The 27,197-nt window shown below is 40.1% G+C and overlaps 1 protein-coding gene across 32 annotated transcripts in view; it reads left to right on the top strand.

Annotated features, from left to right (window-relative positions):
• The window catches only part of TCF4 (transcription factor 4), a 324,983-nt gene that overhangs the window by 159,771 nt on the left and 138,015 nt on the right, over positions 1 to 27,197 (top strand). For all 32 annotated transcript variants that reach the window (XM_065598779.1, XM_065598775.1, XM_065598770.1 and 29 more), the window contains one exon: positions 9,899 to 9,963. In XM_065598779.1, the coding sequence (XP_065454851.1) occupies positions 9,899 to 9,963 (65 nt within the window). The remainder of the gene's footprint in view (positions 1 to 9,898; positions 9,964 to 27,197) is intronic.

The raw sequence follows: 27,197 nt of genomic DNA, 5'->3' as shown, positions 1-27,197 counted from the left end.
AAACATCTTAGGGTGTGGATGCCCTCTGCTGGATATTGCAGAATTGAGTATACTGGATACATGATCATAAAATGTTGCAATGTATTTACCAGCTCACTTCTGCTTTTTGCTATATCCTGTAAATTTGTGGTTTGATTCCCCCACCCTTACCCCTTTTTATTTAATCAAAGTTATACAATATGTAGCCTTGTCACTAAGGAAATAGTGAAAGATAAAAATATAATAAATATTAGAAATGTTTTTTTTATATTTTTCTATAGCAGGCTGTGTTACAAATAACTGATATTTATGTTGAATTGAAGCAAATTATTGCATTTCTAAATTTTAAAATGCTACAACATTATATGTACTTCTGCTAAAAGTGCAAAGAGCACTGAGGGCTGGGGAAATGGAACCAAAAAGAAAATAGAACCAATTTTATATTTGATTTTGAAATAAATTAAAAGGTGACTAAATAATTCTTTATGTAGGACCAGTTTGATGGGAGATTCATGTAAGACCTGAGGTAACCTTATAGTCAGACTGCTAAAATGCTAGTTTTTTGTGCTTTTAATTTTTTGTTTATAAATTATGACATAAGCACTGAAAGCATCAGTGACTCCGAAGTTCTCTGTATTTTAACCAGGTAAAATGCTAATGCAGAGGACACACCTGCTTATCATTGTACCCCTTTGAATGGAAGGTATTCCTAAATTGGTGTGGTCTCTTGTTGGATTAATATACTGTTAAAGCTAAAAAAAATGAGATTACAAGACTTGTTTTACTTTTAGGACAAAATACAGCCATCTAGTCAGAATGAGTTTTGTTGATAATGATTAGATGTGGATTTGACCCATCATCCTAAAGATAAGACTTCTAATTGATCTCTTGATCCCTAGCCATGTCCAACATAGTTTGTTTTAGTAACCTTTTAATAAAGATTTAGATAGGGGAGGGTTTACAGTCTAAAGATTTAAAGCCTGTACACATAGGTTGTATCAAGGTTTATTGTCTTCTTTCAGTTCTGCTCCTTTCATGGCCTTAGATATGTATCTGGCTTGTTTTAAAGTGATTCTGTTTTCATGCTTGAGTGAAAACCCAGGTTTCCAGATACATGATAAAAATCTCCTGAGCCATAGTCCCCTAACAAATGATAAGGAATTACCTTTGAATATACTGCAATTAAAAAACTGTGAGGTTTGTTTAGGATAACAAAATATGCAACATTTACTTTCTACTCTTATGTTTTGCTTAAAAATTCAGGCATTATCACAGAAATGTTTCTTTTTTATTGCATACTCATATAAACTTTGACCCTTTTTGTTACCTTGATACTCACTCCAGTAAGATTCTATGATATTTACTATTTTGTAATGATTATTTATTCTCGGGATTATCTTTTGATATTTGCAAGTGCCAGAGCTGGATGCTGGTAGGATATGGTGCATGCATTTACTAGCGATGTCTGCTTCCCTCCAAAATAAAATTGAGTGAAATTCTGTGGACTCTGTTATGGAGGTTTTCCGACTTGATGGTCATCCCTCCCAGCCTTAAAATCTGTGAATCTATGAAAAAAAAAGGAAGGGAATTATGAGTTCAGAGGCATTTTAAATTTAGGAAAGATTATTATTTAAAAGAAAAATAGCCTTTCACCTCTACACATTGGAGTTGAGTTGAATAGTTGTTCATTAGTGAAACATATTTGGTTGACCTGAGATTAGTTTCTGTAGAATAAACAGTTTTATGAGGTAAACAAATTTAGAGGTCCATCACACTGAGGTAATAAGATTTCTTTAACCCATGAAATGTAATTTCTTCAAAGCCCACTGAATATCACAAACTATTTTTGTTTAAACACTTTCTTCATGAAAATTCAGTGAGTTTGTTACATTTGTATTCTGCTCCCAGTTAGTGAATGTACTGGATACAAAACACGTTTCATTGCTCATTACTTGCATGTTTCTATTACTGTTAAGAAATGATAATACTGTCCTGTGCACTGATTAAGGGCCTTATCCTGCCAGGTGTTTAATACCTGTTGCAAAGTGCTGAGCAATTTCAGCTCTCACTGAAGTCAGTGGGAGCTGGAGGGTACTCACCTCTCACAAGATCAGACCCTTAATGTATAGTGGTTATATAATAATATATTATCAAGACAAGTAGTAACTCTCAATGGCACGAGTAAATGGTTTTAGTCTTACAAACTCAAAAGATCTGAAAGAATGGGACTTCTTGAGAATAAGGTACCGTTTTATATAAAAAAAGTAGAACAAGTTGGCCCCTAGTACATTGTCAGCAGTTTCTTATTGTTACCATTTTAAGTGCCAATTTTTCAAGACTTTTTCATTTAAAAAGCACACTAACAAAAAGCCATGCTGTTATATACTGTAGTAGATGGGTAGATTACGGAGATGGGATGTGTAAGCAGCTTGCCTCAGTCTTTTCGACTTGAATCTTTTGACGATTCCTGGCCAATGGGAGCTGCTAAGCCAGCGATCTGGGCGGAGGCAGCGCTCAGAGCTGCTTGGCCACGCCTCCGCCTAGCAGCTGAGCAAGGGGGATGTCGCCGCTTCCAGGGAGCCCTCCAGGAAAGCGCTGCCCAGAGCTCGCCTCACCCCATCCCGTGCCCGAACCCCCTGCCCATCCCACACCCAAACTCTGCTGCTTCTGTGGGAGGGGCCACGGGGTGGGTCGCGGTCACCCGAGACTGCCCCAGCAGCGGCTGGTGCATTTGGCGCAGGGACTGCCTGAGCTGTCCCTGAGCCAGGCTCACTGGCCGCTGCAGAAGTCACGGAGGTCACGGAATCCGTGACTTCTGTGACCTCGTGACAAACTCGCAGTCTTAACCAGGGCCCCATTGTGCTACACACTGCATAAACACAGAACAAATATTAGACTTTAGTGAAACTTGCTTAGGAATGCAGTCTTGAGCAGGAGGCATTTGCGGGGCCCACATTCTTGCTACATTTTCATTTGGCTTTGACAGCATAAAGAGTTCATGCCTTTGATTCTTTACACACCTCCTCTGTATCCCACAACTTGCAACTCTATCCCTGCAATGTAAGCAGTAGGCAATAGGGGGTGCATTAGGACTGAACATGTGTAACCTGGTAATGCGTGTGGAGTAGCCCCTTGGCTACTGCCTGGTCCTTGGGATTTGCAAGAAATAGACTCACCTATTTAAGAATAAAATCAAGATCAATGAGTTGAATTAGTGACTAACTATGAATTTCCTTGCTTTAGGTTGTTTGTCAGTTCCTTAATGTTATTTTAGTGTAGGTTTTTAGGATTTAATTTCCTTTATATTTTGATGGTACTGTTTAAAAAAAAATATAATCTCCCCTTGCATTGGCATCGTAAAGTCTCTAGGAACCATTACTGTTTACTGCATGTCAATGTAAGTGCAAAAAGGCTCTTTCATTTAAAACAAAAGAAAACAAAACGTTCTTCCACTAATATTGTGTAAACATCTCTGGCACATTTTAACTGGGTTTGATGCCATTAAAATTATTGGGATTACTACTTCCCTTGATTTTATATCTAGTTTGTGGGCCCTTCTTTAGATCTGATTCAGCGTCACATATCGTTGTTTTGTGTTGCACAAATTACAGATTTAGCTTAAAATCTGCAGGATTTTTCTTACTGTCAGTACTTCACATGTAATACAAAGAATGAAACAGCTCTTTGACATGATACTTCCATTACCATTGGATACGATTGTAGTGTAAATCATGCTATGCAAAACCCCATTGAAATAAATGGGATATAATGCATTATGCTTTCTAGACATAAAAGTATGAGAGAAACATAGATAGCTCCAATTCCTGTGCCCAGCTGGACTAACTGGGTTGGACGTCTGTGTGCAGGCAGAAGGAAGAAGAATTATGCCTCTGCTTCAGGACACTGTGGCATGTCTATGCTGCAGCAGGGAGCCTGCCAGCCTGTGTAGACATACTTGGCTAGCTAGACTCAGGCAAACATGCTAAAAATAGCCGTGTAGATGCTCAGGCGATGTCTTGGGCTCTCAAGCCCACCCGGTTTCTGAGGTCTGAGCTTGGGTGGGTAGCCCAGGCTATGGCCCAAGCTGCAACATCTGTACTGCTATTTTTAGCCCACTAGCTTGAGCTGAGCTAGCAGTAGTCTGTCTATCCAGGGTGGGAGGCTCACTCACAGCAGCAGTTTAGACGTACCCTACTAGAGCTGATCTACAGATGTTGCTAAAGCCCAATAGCCTCTTGGGTCCTTTTGCACTTGCTCCATGGTGGACAATGGCTATTGAATCTGTTTGGCAGCAAATCCACCTACTCTGCCCTCTCTCCCTGCACAGGACTAGTCTCCAATATACACAACGGATGTGCACATCTGTTCAGGCTCCTGGACTCCTGCAATGCACTGCACCCTTTCCACCATTCCAAAATATAATGAGCAGCATGATAAGAAAGCCAAAACAGTATGAAAAGTAGCAGTTCCACAAAAGGAATAGCAACTGTTCAAACGCGAAAGGGGCTGGTTGAATTCTCTTCCCCCCTCCCTGGCATATAATGAAGAGTGGGGCTGTTCTGGTTTTGCTTTCTTAGAGGGAAAAGATGTCAAGGCTGAGAACTTGTATTTTAAATTTAGTCTGATTGAAAATTTGAGTAATTTTAATTTATAATCTCTAATAATTAAAATGAAAATCCTGACAGACTGAAACACTGCTATTGTAAGATCATCATCATAGAATATCAGGGCTGGAAGGGACCTCAAGAGGTCATCTAGTCCAACCCCCTGCTCAAAGCAGGACCAATCCCCAGACAGATTTTTGCCCCAGATCCCTAAATGGCCCCCTCAAGGATTGAGCTCACAACCCTAGGTTTAGCAAGCCAATGCTCAAACCACTGAGCGCCGTGTTGCTTGTGCTGTCCAATAGGTACTGCATTTGAGCCCAGTGGTGGCTCCACATTAGTGGTGAGTTAAATGATTCTTGATGCCTATCTATATAAGGGCCAATCCTGCATTTCCTGTGCACCGAAACTCCAACAGACATCAGGGAAGTATAGAAGTATAGAAGACATCAGGGGAATATAGAGTCAGGCCAAAAGTCTAATGATCCTAATGATGATGTAAATTAAACCTTATTATTTGTATATTAAGAACATATTAATAACATTGTGCATTGTATATTGACCAAATATGAAACTATATGTAAAGTTGAGAAAAAAATTTCCATTTCAAACCAAAAAGTTGCTCGTAACTTTCTCCAAAATATACTTTAGGTTTGACATTTATCATGCTTGGTGATTTTTCCCTCTCCTTAATTTGTCATTCTCCTTGGGTGGACCAATCAGCCCATCCTTGAGATGCTCTTGAGACACCCTTTCTTCCATGGCTAGTGAATGCAGAATACAGGAAGAGGAGACAAACATCAGATTTCAAAAAATGTGAGAAAATACAATGATGATGAAATAAGAAGTGGATCTGAACCAAAACCCCAGATCTGAATAGCCCCAAATTCTGAGCTGTTCAAATTCCAACTCAACTCAAATCATATTTTTTTAACTGGCCTTCTCTTTGTCATGGACTAAAGCAAAACCAAAATCTAAATATGAAATCTCGGAGTGTTGGAAATCTGGATCTCAATTTTACTGCTTGAGCTCATCTCTAGAAAAATCTGTCAGACATGAAATCAAAATAAACATTGAACTTAAATCATCTATTACAATAGCTGTGCTTCCTTTTTCCTTAGCAGATGGAAAGAGTTGCCTCATGTCTCCTTATTCTGCATACTAAAGACAAGGTGCCCTATCTCTCAGGGCAAAGGAAAATATAGTGGAGAATTAGATGACTTGCATTTATGCTTTGGAAGTTGCTTAAATTTTCTACTTAATTTGATTAATTTTTCAAAGTGCACCATGGAGAGGCAAGTGGCTTCTTTATTGATTGATTGTCAATCCTATGCTGCTCTCTTTCTTACAGTAAAACTAAAATGCTAGCAAATGTAGCTTAAGCGATCATTTAGTTCAGTTTAGATAAGCAATATTTTTGTTTCTTGGGGGGTGTTTATAGAGTATAAAACTGAAGATTCAATGTTTTTGTCAGAAAAGAGGAGCTGCATGTTGTTCGTTCTTTGTTTATAGTTAGTTTGATTGGCATACATTTTGTCAATTAATTGAAAAGATTTTTTTTTTAAATTACTTCTGTTAATAATAAAGATGCTTTCTGTACATTATTTTAAAGGCACGGCATGCATCAAAGTTATTTAACATTCTTCTGTAGGTCAGCTACATTTATGAAGCTTTGATTCAATTGTCAGAACATAAAGCCACATAAGGATATATCTTTTGTTACATGTACTCAGTGCTAGAAACGGTTGGCACATTTTAGCATTTGGTCCTCTAGGTAGAAAAATTAATCAAATGTCTGACAAGATTTTTTCTTGGTCTGTATTTCAAGCTCCCCTCCACCCTTTGCTTACAGCAAATATTACTAACGGGTACTTTTAGTTTTTAAATTATGGACATCAGTACTCCATGCAGTAAAAGACTTGAGCGATTAATGCTACCCTTATGCCTCTTTTGAGTAGTTTTAGCCATGGGGCTTGGCACTGCCACCATTGTCTTTGTGCCAAAAAATATCCGCAGCGGCTGCCGCATTCTAGTACTAGAGGGTTGTCTCGAAAATTCCGCAGTGAATGCGTCGGGTTTCTACATCACTGTAGACTGTCTTTTAAAACATTTTTTTAAAATAATCTTTAGCTTTTACAAACCTTAGTTAGAAAACACACACCACACACTGTTGTGTTAGGGTAACTAAAAACGATACGTAGCGTACAGTAAATGGAGAAATTCAGGAGAAGCTTTTGTATTTGTGATCACAAATAGTTATTTTAAGAGCCTACTCTAGCATATTATCAGCACTCTTGCAAATTTTATTATCTGAAACAAATGTGCCAGTGAATTTTAAGCAGAAAATCAACATCAAGACTGTAGCTAATTTTAAATGGACAATTTATACAAAAGATATTTTTCCTACAAAATGAAGTGTCATTACAAAAAAAAATGTTAATTTCATAATTACAATTGATCGTGAATGTGTGTGTGTGTGTGTGTGTGTGTGTGTGTATATATATTTAAATGTTTTTTTGATTTTCTGAAAAATTGTGGTTTTGTTCTTAATAGAGGAGCAGATTTCTAGCTGTATTTGGGAACAAAAAAAAAAGATGTAATAAAGTTAAGGGCTTACACTATCAGAATGAAATGTTTTCACTCATGATCTCCAAAGCTATCTGTTTGGTGGTAAAAGTGGATGCTACAGATGAAATCTTTACAAGGAGCATAATCCTTAAAAAAAAAAAAAGTCAATCTCCTGCTGGCTGCTGTGCTGCTTTGGTACCTCACAGACTTCGACAGAGTCCTGGACGAGTGCCCATTGATGTCATGGAAACACTCAAATTACTGAGAATGATTCATGTCTATGCTGTTCTCTTATCCTCCCCCACACAAATAGAAGTAGATTTTTAACCCTGACAACTTGTAATTTGCAGTGGGTTTATTTTTATATCTGGATAAATATTTTTTAACAACTGAAATTAAGATGAGGCAGCTTGTATCCGATATGATAGTAAAGAAGACGACTGATACCCATGCAACAAATGAGAATTGCTTTCAGAGTTTCTTGTGTTGTGGCTTGTACTTAGCGCGCGCGCACACACACACACACACACACACACACACACACACACACACACACACACACACACACACACACACACACACCTACCACCACCATCATCCCTTTTCAATCCTTAGCATTTTTTGTTTGTACTGACTTTAAAACAAGTAGCCCTATTGGGGTGATGTGAAGTCACACACATAACTCCAGACACATATCGGCAAGATGTTTTCTTGGTACTGGCCCCAGGATTCAAGATTACAATTTGATTGTCATTTCAATATTGTTTTGGGGTTTTTTTTACGCTTCCTCTGCACTGAATTTGTAGGGATAACAAAATAGATGTTTCATCCCATTTTTATTACCACACAGAAGTCCTTTTGGAAGTTACTAAATATATACAAACAAATTCTGCATATTGTTGGTTAATTTTTGTGAAGTAATGAGTTTATTTAAAAAACAAGCCACAAAAATTCTTAAATTTATATACCAAGTTTTTATGCTTTTGTTTTTCACTCCAGGGACTAAAGAAAGAATAGAATATGATTACTTTATCCCAAATCTCTCTTACAGGCCAGACCTCATCAATAATATTTCTCAAGAGATATAGTAGCTTTATATATTAAAATAAAAACAGCTGACAAAATGGAATAAAGTATGTATAGGATAATTTTAAGAACCATTAAAACTTACTGCATACATTTTCTGTGTAATAATCTGACATAACATAGGTATTATCTCTATAAAAATCAGAAAAACTGCTAAATTATGTCTTGTTCAATTGACTGAAAATGAGATTTAGTAATATTTTAAACTGCCATTCAACACTTGTCTTCAAGAAACACAATTTTGTCTTCTTAGTCCACTTGTTCTTTTTTTCCCAACACAAAATGTTGACAAAACTACAAGCTTTGCTTGATCAATGGATATGTTTGTTATTACTACAGCATGATGTTCCAAATAAAGAAACGTTTTTGTCAGGAAACTATTTTGTAATGAATGTGTCCTTGGTAGTGATATTGAATAAATGATTCACTTTGAATTGGTAATGTAGTGTGTATAGCCAGTTATTACAATTTATTATAGGTTTGATTGGGAAACAATCTGAACCTTAGATCTGCGTTCCCAGGTGTTGTTGACATTAATATAAGTTGCATGTGTAACATCTGGCCCTTAGTAGCAAGTATTGTATGTGGCATTTTCTATGTTCCTATCTGTAATAAGAGCTTCAGAATTATCAACAGTGCCCTTAGCGATCTTTGATTTGTTCTTGTACATTTTGTCTGATAATCATCCTACCATCCCCCTGTCATTATCCTCACCAACTCACGGGCCCTTTATGCTAGTATGTTTTGTACCAACCTTCCTGATTGTTCTTTGTTCCACTTGGACATTGTTTAGTGATATCCAGCTACAACTTAGCGTTCTGCAGCAACTGTCTCTTTCCTGATCAATTTTGTACAAGACCAGTCTTTCAGTTTATAAAGGATCTTTATTTTACTTTTAAATATGGCATACCTGTAGCCAGTGCTATAGCTCGGCTATTGGATCTGTGTTTTAAGGGCCTATTGAAAAAAATTAGGTACTTAGGGTTGGCATAGAGGCTTGGCATTCACTGGGCCTCTGTTCAAGTCCCAGCACTGCTGGTGCAGTCGGAACTTTGGTGGAGAATGGCAAATTTCCAACCAAATTTCTCTTTCCCAGGTGTAAATTCCATCATCACGTTGATCATGAGGGAATTTACTCTTGGGAAAGAGAGTAAAAAGCAGAATCCTGAACAGTTTCTTTGTTAAATTCGCCATCTGGAGAGCCTATGATTGATTAGCTCTGCCCTCACCAGTGAGTGTCAGTGTAATCAATGGGAATTACTATGTGGGGGTCACATTATAGGTAGCCTGCCTGCTGTGTAAATAAAAAAAAAAAATAGTTCAGCTTGTGAGTGAGAGATGGGGAACAAAAAAAAGGGGGTACCGTTGATGAGGGGGTGAGAAGTCTGTTTCTATAAAGAAATGGTAGAATCCCTTTATATTACAGTTTTAGGAAGTGTGTGGAGCAGTATGGCTAAGAATAGGAAGCTTATTTCCACGTAATCATACCCAGAATAAAGTGTTAATCCCTTTCTGTTGCCTACGTACAGTATGTGGTCAGAAGTGCCTGTTTTACTTATGCAAACACCGATATGGATATGTAGGTTAATTTCATATGAAATATATAGAGAAGATACATACATTTTGTAACATTTACACACCTATTTATTTTTTATTGACAGGTAAAACCGAAAGGGGGTCATATTCATCATATGGAAGAGACTCAAATTTACAGGGTTGCCACCAGGTAAGTGGTAATCTAGGCAGTGGAAAGGTAGCGATAAATAGCCTGATAAATTAGCTTTGTTTTGTAAAGTTGATTATCCGTTTTGGAGCTTGTCTCCATGATACACAAAACTGTTTGCAAACAGGTATTTCTCAAAAATAATCTTTATCTGCAAATGTGTGTAATACAACTTCTGTCTGAGCTGTTTTAGTGGAGATACAGTTACTGGTTTCTATTAGTATTTAAGTCAACCTACTAGTATCTCTTAGGCCATTGTCAACTATTGATTACTGTCCTTTGAAACAATGTTGTACTGTTTCAGCATAACAGTTCCTTCCTAATGGCACAATTTAAGACATTATAAAAGTGGAAACACACCGCAGAGCATGTGTCAAACCCTGGTTTTGGATGGCTATTGCAATAAATTATAGTTTTCACAGAGTCTGTATGATGTTGTGTGAAAACAGGGTTGTACTGAGGGATAAAAATGTCTGTGAAAATATGATTTGTTGTCCCTTTTTGTTTCTGAATTGTTTTTGGCTGGAAGTCAAGGCCAGCAGGCTAACAGCAAAGCCGTCTCAAGGGAAGCATGCGTGAGCTAGAAAAATAAGAGTAGTTTAATTAAATAATAAAATGCCAATGTAATACAAAGGTATAGCATGTGTGTGTTTGTGCCTCTGTGCACTCTGCATTTGCATACTTTTAACTCTCCAGAGAGAGTCGGAGTCTAAAAATACTATCAATAGCCAAAAGTCTAAGCTTTGTTTCAAGACAATTGATTTTTTAAAAAGATGCTTTCTTTTTAATTTCAGTAGCAGTATTAATCACATGTTTAAATTCATTTTGTTTTCTGAACAGTGCTAAGCTTCCTTTCCTTTTTATAAGTGCACTAGTTTCTTACTTTGGAAAAGTATTGAAAGAAGTTAATAACCCTTTTTAAAATTCAAAGCTTTATACTTTTTTAATTCTGCCACACACACAAAAAGCATATTATTTCCCTAATGGAAAGGGGAATACTTGCTCCCTTCATATGGCCATGTGATCATGGGATTTAATAATTTTTAATAATTCTTTAATAATACAGGGAAACAATATACTTTAAATTAAAGAAAAACATGTTTAATTTAGCATAGAAAAAAGGTAAGCAGCCCCAGTAATTAAATAGAAGTTTGCCTTCAAAGTGCACACACGTATCTTTACTATATCTTGTAAAGCTGACATTCCACTCCCTTCCCTACATCTGTTAGCTATTTCAAGTTTTGACTCTCCGGCATACTCAGATATGCCATCAGCTCCATCCAGTTCTGCAGCTAAAGATTTGTTGAGATGAGACCAACTGTGGCTGGGTCAGGGACTGAGTACTGCACATGTTATAAAGCGCAGTTCATCCCTGTTTATTTGGAAAGAATTCCACAGGAAAGAAATTTGCAGCCATTCCAGTGTAACGGAAATATCTTTGGAATGTGAGTGCAAACGTTCAGTGCAGATAGCTTGGGCAAGGAGCCTCTCAGTGCTATGTCTAGTGTAAAGCTTTCAATTCCTGTAGAAGGTCTGTTCCGAGGTATCTGGTTTCGGAGGGCCAAGGCAGAGGTCATTAGAATTTTGGGGAGAAGGAGGTTGACAGCATGCTTCCCTTTTGCAGATGGTGATTGAACAGGCTATTTTCAGTGGGGGCCCCTTTTGTTGGCCAATGAGACAATAGTCTTGCTTGTCCCTGCTTCTTTTCTTACTGATAGGAATTGGCATGATTCCTTACAGCCATCAAGATTTCCTCTGCTGAGTAAGAGGCCTCTTCACTTGAGAAATCATCATTCAAATTGGTTGAGTTTTTCAATGTTTTATGTACAAAATAACGTATACTGGGCTTAAATTGGAAAGGGATAATTAGGGAATACTTTTTTCCACGTTTAGAGCAAAACTATAACGTTTTAAATACTACACAGAGCAGACAGAAAGGATAGGGATTCCTCCTTGTACATGTTTACCAATCCAGCCATGAACATATACGCATATTTATACACTTACCTGCAAATACCTATTTGATTATGGACACTACTATAGACTTTAAAAATCTGAGCCTTAATGTATTTGAAATAAATTACAGAATTATTGAAGTTCTCACAATACATAGATAAATGCAGAAAATTTTAGGGTAAAACTTATAATTCCATCATTGTCTCAATTGAAACAACTATGTTAGTTCTATATTCATTTTAGAATTCAGTTCAGTATAGTCCTTCTTTTAAAATCCCTTCATACTTAGACCTGGTCTGTTTCTATTACCCGCCCACATCCCTGCACTCATTTACCATTGATTTGATCACATGCTTTCTCTGTCCATATTGTCTTATCACTCGTGGTGCAAGAGTCTTCTTCTTCACAGCCTAGCCACCTTCCTGTTTCTTTCCTTCTCACTAACTCACTGTATCATTTCAACTCTCATCTGAAAATATACATTTTCCCTTTGATTATATTTTTTAATTTCTCTTTCACTCTGTTATTATTGAGCTCTATCTCACAGTACGTACAGTAATGTGAGAAATATTTTAGGGCTCTAGAAAGACACAATACCAAAAAAAGTTGTGTTAAGTCTTCCTTAATACCCTGTATGAAGAGTTGTGCTGCAATCCCTATATTCACTGAAGTGATTTAAGGATGACTGATGAGCACAGATCAGTCTATTCTTGAATCTGGAGCCAAAAAGGCCAACCTCAGAAACTAAGAGCTCCTATAGAAACTCCAGGAGACACTTTGCCAGAAGCAGGTGCATATATTATTACTTACCCTATGGTCCTGCCTAGGAAGCCCAGCTGAGATGGATGCTCCATTGTGCCAGATATAGTAAAAACACACAGTGAGACACTGTCCCTGCCCTGAAGAGTTTACAATGTAAATTGGCAAAGGGTGGGGAAAAGGATGTATTATTAACTCTATTTGATAGATGAGGAGTTGAGGCACAGAGGGATTAAGTAGTTTGTCCAAGGTCACACAGGAAGGCTGTCACAGAGCCACCAACTGGCCCAAGATCTCCTGAGTCCTAGATTCATGCCTTAATCACCTGACCATGCTTATTCTCAACGAGTGTCAGAGTGCTTTTAGCACGTGATTCCTTAGCAACTTCTTTTGACGGAGTGACCAATCAGCAAGCAGATGAAACCCTTAAAGATGAACTGCCTGTTGCGTGTTGTGAACAGAATGGCCACCTGGGAGAAACAGGAAGCAGAATTCCTCTATTTTCTTACTAAAGAATATATTGCACTGGGTAGATGGTGACTCATAGACAAAATAGACCTGCCACTGATTATTAGTTTCCCTCTTAGCTGACAGAGAGAGAGACCCCTGGAGTGTCCCATTCCTTTTTGTCTGTGGTTCATCTGGAGAAGGACAGTCTTAGAGTGCCTATTGAGTGAATTCTGTTGCCCAGTTATTTATAAAGAGACAGACCACTTCCATGTATCATGGCCAGAGTTCTCAACATGTGACCCAAAAAAGAAACCACTGAGCCCCCTTAGTTCCTCTGTCATATACCACTTGAGCTGGTATAAATAGCTATTGTCAGACTGCTGGAAAGGGTAGATGGATTATTTCACTAGTCCTTCATACCTGTCTCTGTGATGGTCCTGGTCATTGCAAGATAACTGATTCAAGTATTTTCCTGAATGGGGTTATTAACTGAAGTCCTCATGGATCGTGGGACCAACTGGGCTTACTTGGAGTTGAGTTAGCGTGCACATCATTCCATCCTTGTTAATTAGTTTAACTGCAACCTTAAGACGATGTTCTGGAAATGTGTAGAGACTGAATACAAAAAGGATTCAGCTAGGTTGTTACCATGCTAGTATTTTGTAGTACCCACTGTTCCTTAGGCTTCCCAGGTTTCTCACTTATAAGAATTTGACTTGAGCTCAACAAATATTGGAAAAAAACATTACAAGAATCAGGCCAAGTATGGGAATTCCAAACATGGATAGACATCATGCAAGGTGATAACGAGAGCAGGTAAAGTAAATCACCAATGCTCAAACAGGAAGGAGAAAAATATCTACCCTATGAACCTGTTAGAATCCTGGCAGGTACAGGAATGACAGTTGGTTAATCTTAAGGATAGACCATTAGATTTAGGCTTCCAGATAATAGAACTGTCAGGGTTCCCTCCCCACTCTAAGCTCTAGTGTACAGATGTGGGGACCCGGATTTCCCCTCTAGGCAAAACTTGAAAGTTACAAAAACAGGGATAAACCTCCCTCTTAGCACAGGGAAATTTCACAAGCTAAAACAAAAGATAATCTAATGCATTTCCTTCCTATTACTTACAATTTGTAATCTTAGAGGCCTTTAGTTCAGGTATGGCTTTGGAAAATGTATTTTCCCTGCCCTGATTCCTCGCTGACCCGGAGACAACACAAAGGAACACAAAACAGAAAACCTTCCCCCACAGATTTGAAAGTATCTTCTCCCCTCATTGGTCCTTTTGGTCAGGTGCCAACCAGGTTACTTGAACCTCTTAACCCTTTACAGGTAAAGGAGGGATTTTATGCTACCTTTAGCTGTATGTTTATGACAAGAACTATCAGGAACCATTAAAGTATCAATAGTTGAGGACTAGGAGCAATCTAGAAACCTATTGGAAGCTTTCAGGGATGTGTTTTTGTTCGTATTGGGAAGATGTCACTTACTGTCCCATCACATCTAAGGTAAAACCTGAATACCAGAGACAGTTTGGGAGTAATAGCATATACAGTACAGCACATGCTAAAGCTTGGGTTTATCACCAAATCCTGAGTGACTGGTATCGTCACATGCCCCTTCTTGCTAAACCTGAGAGGAGTGTGCAGATTTGTGTTGACTTATGATCCATATCTAGTGCTCTGTATAGGCGAGTTCCTGGATCAAGTAGGATAGCAACATTAGACTTGCTATCCTATTAATTTTGTCTTAAAGAAAACTTTCTCCACCTAAACAGCAGCAGCCAAGGCCTGGACTCTCCATTCCTTCACCCAATTGACATTAGCGAGATGTAAACTCTACTACACAGTACCCTATTTACCTCAAGGTGATTTTTAGTTCAAAGACTGGGACCTACTCCTGCTGTCCTTGAAGACAAAGCAAAACTTCAGTGGGAACAGGAACAGCAGGCCCCTTGTGGGAATCATTCAATTCCATTAAAGATGAAAAAATCTACAAAACTGGCATGATTGTGACCAAGTCAATTCTCAAATATTAGGTGGAATCCCAGCTCCACTGAAACTCCCATTGCTTTCAATGGGACCACGGATTCACCCATTGTCTTAATGCTGTCCTGCTTACCATTTCCACCAAATGGGGATTTTTAGTATGTTGGTATAAGGAGAGGTTATAGAATTTATTGATCTAACAGTAATGCTTCTTGTTTTTTGGATAGCTAATGTTTTACACAAGGTAGAACAATACGCCTAGTTCCTGACCCAAAGCGTTTAGTCTAAATCAGCACTTAATAAACTCAGTTTAAACAGCTGCAGGTATAAAAGAGTTATGTGAAATGATTGTGACATAGAATCAAATCTTAAAAATAGTTTGTTTTATCAACAGCTCTAATAAGGGGGCTTAATTCACTGTGATGTCACTGATATGTCTCCAGAGGAAACCGAAGCATGTTCTAGTGGGTCTATGAATCAGGATATCTGGGTTCTGTTTATGACTGCCACCAATTTACTGTGTGTGACCATAGATGAATCATTTCATCATTTTGTGCCTCAGCTTCCCATCTGTCAGATGAGGATGGGATGTTTTCTTAATTCAACAATATTTACAAAACACTGAGATCCTTGGATGGAAGGTGCTGTGGATGTGCAAAATATTATCATTAGACTCATAGTATCGTATGCTGTGTACAGTAGTATGGATCCATTAATCAGCTGATAGTTGATGTGACTGACTATTATATTATGTCAGTGGTGATTTGTGAATAGTCTGGAGCCACTGAGATGTGATAAGCAAAAGTTAATAAAAAATCATGAATGAAGAAAGAGCATTAAAGCACTAATGTAAAAACAGCCTGGTATTTCAGAATTACCCCCTAAATTTCCAAAGTAGCATATGGATTGTAGCAGCATGATTCCTACAGGCATTAATGGAAGTCACAGTGCTTTGAAAATTTAGGGCTGTCTTTTAGCAGATGCACAGTAGCTGATACTCAGTTTTTAACAATTTTAATTAAAAATAAAACAATCCAAAGGTGACTAGTTGTTATTACTAGCACTTTGGGGGGAAAAGGTGGCTAAATTCTGGCCTTGAACGTGCTGCTCTCTTTGATGTTTACGAAATGCTCATTGAAGCCATTTGGAGACTCACCCACCTCTGAGGACTGAAACTGGTTCTGGTAAAATATTGTATAGTTCAGGGGTTCTCAAACTGCGGATCAGGACCCCTCAGGGGGTCACAAGGTTATTACATGGGGGGGGGTCGCAAGCTGTCAGCCTCCACCTCAAACCCCGCTTTGCATCCAGCATTTATAATAATGTTAAATATATAAAAAAGTGTTTTTAATTTAGAAGGGGGGTCGCACTCAGAGGCTAGCTATGTGAAAGGGGTCAGCACTACAAAAGTTTGAGAACCACTGGTATGCCTCTACCCCGCTATAACGCTGTCCTCGGGAGCCAAAAAATCTTACCGCATTATAGGTGAAACCGTGTTATATCGAACTTGCTTTGATCCACTGGAGCGTGCAGCCCCACCACACTGGAGCACTGCTTTACTATGTTATATCCGAATTCATGTTATATCAGGTCGCATTATATCGGGGTAGAGGTGTATAGTTGGAATACAAGATAAAATGCTAAATTAGCCTATTTTATGTTCTTATTCTCCTCTAAACTAAAAAGTTTCAAAACTAATTATAACTAAATTAAATCCAAAATGAGAACATATCTGCCAAGCTTCAGCCTGTTGCAAGATTTTGTCACAGAGAAAAAGGTTTATAAATGGTAAGTCTGACAGGACATGAAAGGTGAACAGAAATGACCTTTTCTTCAGGATCAGTACAAATGAACATTATTAGAAGCGTTTCATCATAAAAACAGCTTCTTCCTTTTTACTGTTTTTGTGGGTACCAAAGGACAGGCCTACAACACCTAAACTTTCTGCTTTGCTGAGACATTCCATCTTTCACTGAGATGATTACATTAGTAGCACTTGAAATCAGCACCAGAATCCTGATCAAAAAGCGGCAAATGTAGAAGTCCTGAAAAGTGAGATGCATGAAGCCTTTTTTAGCCTCCTCCCCCCTTCTCCGGCCTTGTCCCTATGCACAGACTGTGTCTTTCTCCATACATACAATTTTGCTTTGATCTGTCAGTACAGGTCCCCGCACTTGGGATTTGCCTGCAGAAATCCACACAGGTCCAGAACCTTCCAGAAAGCTCTGACTGTTGGTGGAGCAATTCTCCTGTGCCTGAAGCCATGGAATGCTCTCTGTGAGGCTGTTTACAGCGGCCTGTGCCCTCCCTCCCCTCCTGCCCCCCAATTTCTTCCAGTTGCCAGAGCAGCAAGTCAGAACTTGTTCTCCACTTTATTGAATAGCTCATAAATGCTCATGAATAGCTAGAGTGGACTTCCAGGTGGTGCAAGAAAAGAGGAAGGAGAAGAAACTATGTATGCCTGAAAGTGCACTCTTTTGCTGCCTGTTGTGTCTCACTGACAGGAGGTGAAGATGGGGCAGAGAATGAGTGCAGGCAAGGCTAGAAAGGAGAGGTTTGGGTGGTAAAAGATGAAGGGTAGAGAACCCTGTGCAGAGCAGAACAGAGTAGAAACTGAAAAGGGACAGAACAGGTAGAGTCTAAAATCAGGCAGACAGATTGAGGGGAGGCTGATGTAGAAGCAGGGGCAGTGCAGGAGGTTCACTCACCTCCTGCCCTCCCCAGTCTTTTCCAGGTTCATTTTTCCCCTCGGCTGTCTCCAATTTCCCAGGTCTGCCTTGCTTTCCCAACTCCTCTCCTTGCCATGCTGGTTGCCTGAGCTGGCCCTACTTTCCTTATCCCCCTCCACTCCCTGCACCTTGCTTTTGAGGGACTCAAAAGATAAGGGACAGATGCAGAGGAGGAAATAGTGTCTTCTCACATCGATGAGACATACCACATCGGGAACTACATAAAACTTCTGCTACCTGAATCTCCGCTACATGAACACTGTACCCCCAAAGCCCTGTCCCAACTTCTGCAGATCTCGTTTTCTCGCTACCACAAGACTGTATCTTCATCCTTTCAGTCCATCTTGGAGGCTGGGTAGCTAGCAAATATGATATTTCCCTACTGATTGCATAGTGTGGGAGCTGGACAGCAGGAAGCATATTTTGAATTTCCTCATACTACTTGCATAGGGGATTTGATCTTCACTGACAAGGCTTCTGCAACTGGAGCAGACTTGTGTGGAGGCGCACAAAGGCACTGCTCTCCTCCCTTGTGCAGATGACTGTATGTGGGAAGGGAAAAACATGTTTTCTCCTCCACAATAGCCTCATAAATGCATCCATTGCAGGCTCTGATGGCCCCTTAAGTCATTTCCTGTGCAACAGGGTTCTATGACAGTGTGTTGCATCCCTCCTAGTGTTTTACAAATAGACCCAAACACAGCCTTTTAAATAAAAAATAAAAATTGTTGCTTCCTCAGCATAACAGAGTACATGTATGGAATGTGCTTATAAAAATAGCAAAAATATTGCTAACAACTCCTTAAAGTAAATATTCCAGAAGTGAAGTGCAATATTTGTGGGAAATTTCAGTGTTAAACACATATAGAGTAATTCAGCCCAGCAGTTTGACCCCCTATGTATCCTTTGTATCCAATGAGTGTGTAAATTCTTGCATAATAAGCAGTGTTCTCGTGCTGACGAGGAAATGGGTAGCAGTACTATTCACCTAGTTTCTTCGAGTGTAAGTCCTGAGACTTCTCTTTTCCACTGTGACTTATTTAATTGTTTCAACATTTCTAATAATTTGTAAAGGAGCCCATTAAACATAGGAGGAGGGAGGCCATAGGGGAATTTTTTATGTGATGCCTACTTTTAAGAGTGTTTTCTTTAGTCTGCCCTCCAGCGTGAGATTTAGACAGATGCATATTGTAAAAGCAGATTTCTGTTTTAAGTCACTAAAGAATTACTCTGTCTATTATTACAACGTTATCTCTGATACCATTACGCAGGGGCTTCATGCAGCCAAAAGACCCCACAAATGCATGCCTGAATCTTGTCCATGCATTCAAATGCCTTTTCTTTCCCCTGAATTGGTCAGGAGTGTGTTTTCAGCATCTTGTGAGTTGCTATTGTTTTGTTCTGTTTGTTTTGGTTTGATTTTGATGGGCTGAACTCCTGTTCATACTAAACAACAAAGTAATAGAAATGACAACACTTCATCAGTGAGTGTGGCAACAAACACTGTGTGTGTCTATATGTGAACAGAGCTATCTGCTTCTAATTTGTATTTTCTTCATGAACATCAGGGCATGGAATCTTTCAGTTTTATTGGTATTGTATACAAGTTATTAAATTTCATCTCTGTAATACACCTGCAGTAAAATAACAAAACATTACTGCACTTAAGGAACATGTGTGTGTGTTACAATGTTCCACCCCTCTACAAACAGCTGCTTACAGATTTCAAGATCCATTGTATAAATTCCCTAGAGCCCACCTCTAATAATCGGGACACATCTGCCATTGCAGTATTATAGGCATATGTAGTTTTATTGAAACTATACCTGTATATAAAAAATTAAATAACTCCTACCTCAATTAAATTGGCAGGCTACCTTTTGTGAAGATTAAATTGCAGACCTCTTGAGACAGAGTGAGGTTCATTTCATTCTTCTATTACAAATCACTAAGTATGTTTTTTGATTGGTCAAATAACTAGATTTCTTTACACTTTGATGGCAAGAGTCCTTTATCTATTATAAATTCTTCTTTGTTTTCTTCCCATATAAAAACATGCAAAGGGTATATTAAGATGACAGAAAAGATATCTAGCAAAACAAAGGAATTCAAGGTTAAGGCTCACACAATATCTGCTCTTACCCCACATTTTTGTGTCCAGATACAAAAGTGTGAATGCCTTCAAAGAATACTGAAGAATTTTTTTTTACTACACAAACACACCAGTTTGTTGACTAGGCAGTGTGTTTATGCAGGATACACTAGTGTCTGACTCCGTATGAAATCAGTTATAAAAACTAAAGTTGTATTGGATTTTAAAGGTGTAATTCTGTTAAAGAGACAACTGAATCCAGTCATGGCCATTGTGTCCAATGTTCCTACTCAACTGTCACAATTTCACTTACTACTTATTCATATAGCACCACAAAACATTTGTGACTTCCTCAGCATAACAGGGTAGGTGTATGGAATGTGCTTACAGAAACAGCAAAAATATTGCAACTCTCTAAAATATTTATTCTGGAGCAACTCTCTAAAATATATATTCTGGAAGTGAAGTGAAATATTTGTGGGAAATTTCTGTGGTAAACACATGTAGAGTAACTCAGCCTAGTAGTCTGACCCCTCCACCCCATCCCATGCCTTTTGTTCTAAAGACATGTGCCTGTCTCAAGGACTTTAAATCTATATACAGTGGATGAAATCCCCAACCCATTGATGCCAATGGCAAAACTTTCATAGAGTTGAGTGGAGCGAGGATTTTGGTCAGTAAGTTTTACAAAAAAGTTTATAGTTCAGGTATAGTTGCCACCTGTCACAGTTTTTGCTGAACTGTCTCACTTTGGAAGGCAGAAGTGTTACTCCAGGTCCTGAAATCAGTTCCAGTGCCCATGAAACACCCTGTGACCATGGTTATATTGTGGTTTGACCTATGTAGTAACACTAATTTAATAACCTAAGTAAAAGTTTTCTTGTCAGACAAACTTATAAAAGTGACAAACTTAAGTTCAGGTGTCTGTGTGGCTTATTTAGTAGGCGTTCTCCTGAATCTTAGCTAGAAAGGCAAAAGTTCATAGTCTGCTCCATAACTGGAGAAATGCTGAAATGTAACACTGAAGTTCAGTTATAAAGGAAAATGCTCTACTTTTTGAAGTGCAGTCTTTTGGATCAGATGTTAAACCATAAAAGCTTTAAGTTCCCCAAGCACTGTCCAAAAACTGATATCCTGGACACCAAATAATATGGCTGCTTATAATGTCCAGCAGTAGGTGTGTACTATGGTTGAGTGCCAATGGCTGCTCCATTTGCTGCTGCAGTCATTGTATATTATATTATATATTATATTATATTGTATATTGATTTGATGCTTTGAGATACCTTGAATGTGAAAGATGCTACAAAAAAAATAAAGCTATATTTGTGCCTGCAGTCATACCACGTTATATTGTGATCTTGTCATAGCTCCTAAGCTCAGCAGGGTCACAAAACGCCACGGTGCTATAAGAAGTCATTCTGGCAATTATCGGAGTCAGAATTGTATGTCCCAAACATACAAGTATAGCATATGGGGATGCTGTCTTTTGGATGAAATGTAAAAAACAATGCTCTAACTACTCCTGCTTATTAAAGATCATCTGGCTTTTAAATTTTCTTTCTTCAAGAGTAGGTGTATAAATCCTGTTATACTAGCAAAATCCAAACTGGATGTTTGGCTTTTGTGCACGTCACCAGCCAGTCTTTGGCACTTCTTCAGTGGAAGACTGCAGTCTTCTCCATGCCCTTGACTGTGTACACAGGGAGCTAGTTACCAAGTTCCTTCTCTGACTCCTTTAATAAGCCAGAGATCTTTGTTCCCTCTAAATGGGCCAACTGGCTACATCAGATACCCAGTTCAGATTAGTTGCAACAAAGTTAGATTTAATTGGCACTATTACTGAAATATTGCTTTTTAACAGTAAGGCAATTTTTAAAATAATGATTACTGCTAAACAATGTAATATTCGCTGAAAGCATCAGTTTTCCTCCAATTTCCACCAACTCCCCATTGTCATCTTTTTGGTATTTAGCACATCCTGGCACATTGCCCGTTTCCAACAGACCATTTCAGATAGTTTCTCTCCCACATAGAAGTTATACTGTTCTGCCACCATCTAAGGATATGTCTTCACTAGCAACGTTAAAGCGCTGCCACGGTTTTTAACGTGGCTGTGTAGTCATGGCACCAGCGAGCGCTGTAAAAAGACCATCCCCACGAGGGAAGTAACTACCAGCGCTGAGAGCGCGGCTCCCAGTACTGGTGCACTGTCTACACTGCCACTTTACAGCACTGAAACTTGCATCACTCAGGGGTGTGTTTTTTCCCACCCCTGAGCGAGAAAGTTTTAGTGCTGTAAAGTGGCAGTGTACACAAGGCCTAAGTCTAATATGCATTACCTGCTGTTTTGCAGAGAGGATGAATATATATAGCAGCTTTAGTCAAACATAATTATCATGTAAAAGGAGGTGTAGGACCTTCACATTCAGCGCATTTTAAGATGGGGAAAAAAGTTTTTTAAGACACACAGGTAAAGAACACTAACTATTAAAGTAATCAATATTTTTACCACAGATAAAATTTAGGGTGCATACTGGCTGTCACAGCTATTAAATTCTTTCTACAGTACATTGAATGCCTGTTGCTTTAATTGGGAAAGATATTTTACTTCACTTCTCACTCTAAAAGCTGTTGTGAAATGTGGTTTGCACTATTGTAATAGTTACCAGTCTCTCAGTGGTGGTTGCATTTTAGTGGTGAAGTTTAAAGTGATCCCTTTACATACATATGGTCAGAGTTTCAAAACCTGGCCTCACTCTTTTTGCCCCTTATTTTCACATACAATAATTGCATCTTCAATTATTTGCAAGCATAATCTAGGTAATTTAGTACCTGATTGCGTCCACAAATCAGATGCTTGAACATGCAAATGACATAAATTGAGAAAACAAATAATTGTGAGTGCAAAATTCCTTATGGAATTTTTTCATTTGCAAAACTGCCTGATCCAAATGGATGGACCAGATAAGACTGCTGAAAACTAGATCTGTGAGTTTTTCACAGAACTTTGATGCTTCCAAAATGTTAATTAATAACTAGTTCTTCTAATGAATAATAAACTATTGCTTCATATATAGCAATTAAGGTATCTCAGATTATTTCATCAAACAGTGTACAGTGATTGTGTAGATAAATGGGGAAGCTATTTGTCAGCTCAAGAGTACTTGGAGTCTTTATTCAAATAGAGGGAAAGTAAGCCTCGACCCTGTAGTTATCCTCTTTTAATAAAAAGTGCTTTGGGTTCTTTAACTTCCTCTAGCACAGAGGATGTGGAGAAAGATGGTGGTTTGACATCTTATCTAAATGACCGCTGTTCTAACAGTGCACCCTCCCCGTAACACACATCTTAGTACAGCAATTCAGTGTTAGCTTTAGGCATTGATCCCAATTCCTAGTGTGGACACATAAATCATATTCTTTTGGCCCAGAGGAGAGACTTGGACTAGCTGAGTCACACTACCTATTTTTATTTATGTATTTATTTATTTATTTGTACTGTAAGAGTAGTAATTACATTACAGCAAGGAGAGATTTCAGGGAAACTATGAGATTCTCCCATCTGTGGATCTTTGGAACATCTAGATGTAATGACTCTGAAACGGTATATCACCTTCTACCCCAAAACCTCCACAACCAACCAACTAATCTTGCGGCACAGTCTTTCTTATGGCTTCTCAGTGCATGCAGGGAATGGGCAGTTGTCTCCATACTTTAGGGTGCACAGATTATTCTCCGTGGTGTGCCAGCCCTTCTCTGTGGGCAGGTGTGGGGCTGTGGTGGAGCACAGCCCACCCTTTTCAGTAGTTCCTCCATACCTCACACCTGAACCATATTTAACTAGCCCGTTTTAATTCAATATAAAACAGTCATTTAACCAGCTCTACTTTCTAGGGTTTGAAAGCTATTTTTTAAAATTGTTGTTATTATTTATTACTAAATTGGGGTTTTGTATGTATTTAGCACTTCTGAAAGATATCACAAAGGCAGCTATAAAGATTTGAAGTTCTTTATCCATACAACTGGTATTCCAGGAGCAGCAGCAGTGCAGACTTGCCCACACTGGTCCTGCCAGTGTACATCAGCCCTACCATGGGATATAGATTGCCCGCAGGGTCACTGTCCATTATACTTTGGCCTCTCTGTAGAAGCTATCAATAAAATGGCCAATTAGAGCGGATTGTGATTTTGGTTTAGGTGGTATGGATACGTGTCCTTTGGGAGCTGGACAGAAACCACTAAACCATAACCCACGAGCTGTTAGTTGGTAAACATTTTTGGTCATTGAGAAACTGGGCTGTATGTAATTGACCTAGAGGTGAAAGGTACTCTATCCAGCAGATGTTATAATAATAAATCATTGGCAATACCACTTTCGTCCCCGTCTCCAACTCAGTGTACTATGATGCTCCCTTTGCATACATCTGCCAGTTTGCCAGGCATGATATTCTTCACATTCAGATCCCTCCTAAAGAGCTACTTCTTATGAGCATTCCAGAAGTGAATGCATAAAACAACAACACACCCATGTCCCAGTACATGATTCTCTCTTCTGGGATCCTAATGCGACCTGTGTTCTCTGTGTCTTGTTTAGTTTGGAAAGTATTCGGAGTAGGATTTTCTTTTTTGTTCCATTGCTGTGAAGACTGCTGAATACATTGTTGGTGCTTACCACATAATAAATAATAACAGAGGAGCCAGGTACGTCTTTATGTCTTTGCAGCAGATGAGGTATATGTCTGCCAGACATATAATGCTTGCTGCAGTATGTTTAGCAACAGTGAGAAAGTTAATATTTTTATTTTGTTTTTAAGTTAATGACAGAATGTGGCCATCTGTCTGCATTTTATAGGCTTTTCTATTTTTAAAAACTATTTTCTTTCTTTGAAAGGAGGGCTAGGTTGACTATTAAGAGAGCCTGTTTATTTTACTAGTAAAGTAGATCTAGTCAACACTGTGGTTCAGGTAAAGTGGATATTTTCCATATCCTTGCCTTTCAAAACTATCTTGGGGAAAATATCCATATAATGTCTAATAAAACTGAATATATGTCTGGAATGTAATGCACAGGGGTATTTCTATCTTTTTTACATACTGTCATAACATATGGGGTTAGTTTTACAATGCATGTGTTAGATAAATAGACATTGTGACAAAAACTGGATGCAAAGTGAACCTACTGTAATTGCATTAAGATGAGCAATTCATCCTGCCTAGTGGAAAACTAGAAAGGTTTAAGGTTTTTAATTTTTCTTGTAATGAATTTAACACTAGTGAAAGATGATAGACTGACAGGCTTGGAAACTGTAATCCTTTACCCAGAGTCCTCTACCCACGTGATATAGGCACTGCAAGCTTCTTTACAGTGCTCTACCAGTATGTCTTCCCCATGACCTGGAAGTGGTGGGTCTTCAGCCTTTATGTCCATACAACTTTTGGTGCCTATGCTGAGAACAACAAGGGTACTAAATAATTTGTGCTGTTCAGGCTTGAAAATCCCTCTTGCCACTGACAAGTAAAACTTTCCTTCTGGAACAATTTCCCAGGTCTTGCTGTAGAGGACCTCTGGCACTGCAGATTCCCTCTTTCTGTCAGCTGTTGTCCAAAACATGACCAAGTGGTTGGACCCTGGAGCATTGTTTCACCTTTTCATAGGTCCAGGGGAGGGAAGAGTTCTTCTTCGAGTGCTTGCTCATATCCATTCCATTAGGTGTGTGCGCGCCGCGTGCACGATCGTCGGAAGATTTTTACCCTAGCAACACCGGCGGGTCGGCTGTGGAGCCCCCTAGAGTGGCGCCTTCATGGCGCTGAATATATACCCCAGCCGACCCGGCGCCCCCTCAGTTCCTTCTTACCGCCCCTGACGGTCGTTGGAACTGTGGAGCGCTGCTTAGCTGTTCTCCACTTTCCCTAGCTTTCTTGTTGTATCATAGTTGTAGTTATAGTTATAGTCTTAGAGTTTGTTGTAAGTTAGTTAAGTAGTTTTAAAGTTGTTCTAAATAGTCCAGGGGGTTAAGGGGGTCGTCTCCCCCCTTTTCTCCCCCGGCCGCGGGGCCGGGCTCATGCCCAACGCTCCCGGCTTCAAGCTGTGCGCCTCCTGCGCTAAACCTATGCCCACGAGCGACCCGCACGAATCTTGTCTGAAGTGCCTGGGAGAGTCACACCAGACAGACAAGTGTAAAATCTGTAAGGCCTTTCGTCCGAGAACGAAGAAGGAGCGGGACTTTCGGCTCAGGCAACTTCTGATGGAGGCGGCTCTTAGCCCGGACGCTCCTTCCACGAGCAAGGCCCCGGCACCTAGCACCTCGGTGCGCAGTGCCCCGGCGGCACCGGCTGCGACGACCACGCGAGTGGCGTCAGACAAGCCTCCCCGGCACCGGACCTCGTCGGCACCGCAGACACAGCAAGTGCCTCGGCGCCGGTCCTTATCCCCAGGGCATAAAAAAGCCCATAAGACGGGGACATCAGTGCCGAAGACGCCAGCTCCCCCAGTGTCGGGGGTAGAGCCGCGTCCACCGGTGGAGCAACGGAAACAGTTGCCTCCGGCACCGTCGACTCCGGCGCCGAGGCCGTTGAGTCCGGTGCAAATAGCGTCTCCCCCCAGGCCGGCGGTGATACAGTGCCTCCCGTCGACTCCAGAGACCTTCGCGGCGGCGAGAGACTTAATAGCTCTCACGGAGCCGGCACCGCCTCAGCCACCGGCACCGACTGCACCGTTGACTCGCCCGGTCCAGTCGAGGGGGAAACCTGCTTTGATGCGCCCACCATCACAAGGGCTGGAACCTCGGCACCGGTCCAGGTCCCGAAGCAGGTCCCCACGCCGCTCGCAGTCCCGGCGCCGAATATCGTCTCGGCACCGGTCGTACTCGCGGCCAAGATCTACTTCGCGGCACCGTTCTACGTCTCGGCACCGCTATGATCGTCGGCACCGATCAACGTCGAGACGTAGTTCTCGGCACCGCTACGGTCGGCGCTCGACGTCGAGGGGTCGCTCCCGGCACCGGGCATACTCCAGGTCCTCGTCGAGGTCCAGATCTGACTCCCGGCACCGACGAGGTCATCGGCACCGGTCGCGGTCCCGGCACCGATCGCCGGCACCGCGCAGAGATAGATCATCTCCGGACCGGCACCGTGCGGCACCGCAGCCCACCGGGATGGTTTCATCTCTCTCGGCACCGCCATGGCCGTCTAGATCGGTGTCCCGCTCCTCGGAGGACTTGTCGAGATCGGCATACCCCCCTCAAGGGCGCGCCGATGAAC

Source organism: Chrysemys picta, chromosome 6 (genome assembly GCF_011386835.1).
Source record: "Chrysemys picta bellii isolate R12L10 chromosome 6, ASM1138683v2, whole genome shotgun sequence".
In the NCBI taxonomy this organism is placed as follows: Eukaryota; Metazoa; Chordata; order Testudines; family Emydidae; genus Chrysemys; species Chrysemys picta.
This window is presented reverse-complemented; position numbering and strand designations above follow the sequence as displayed.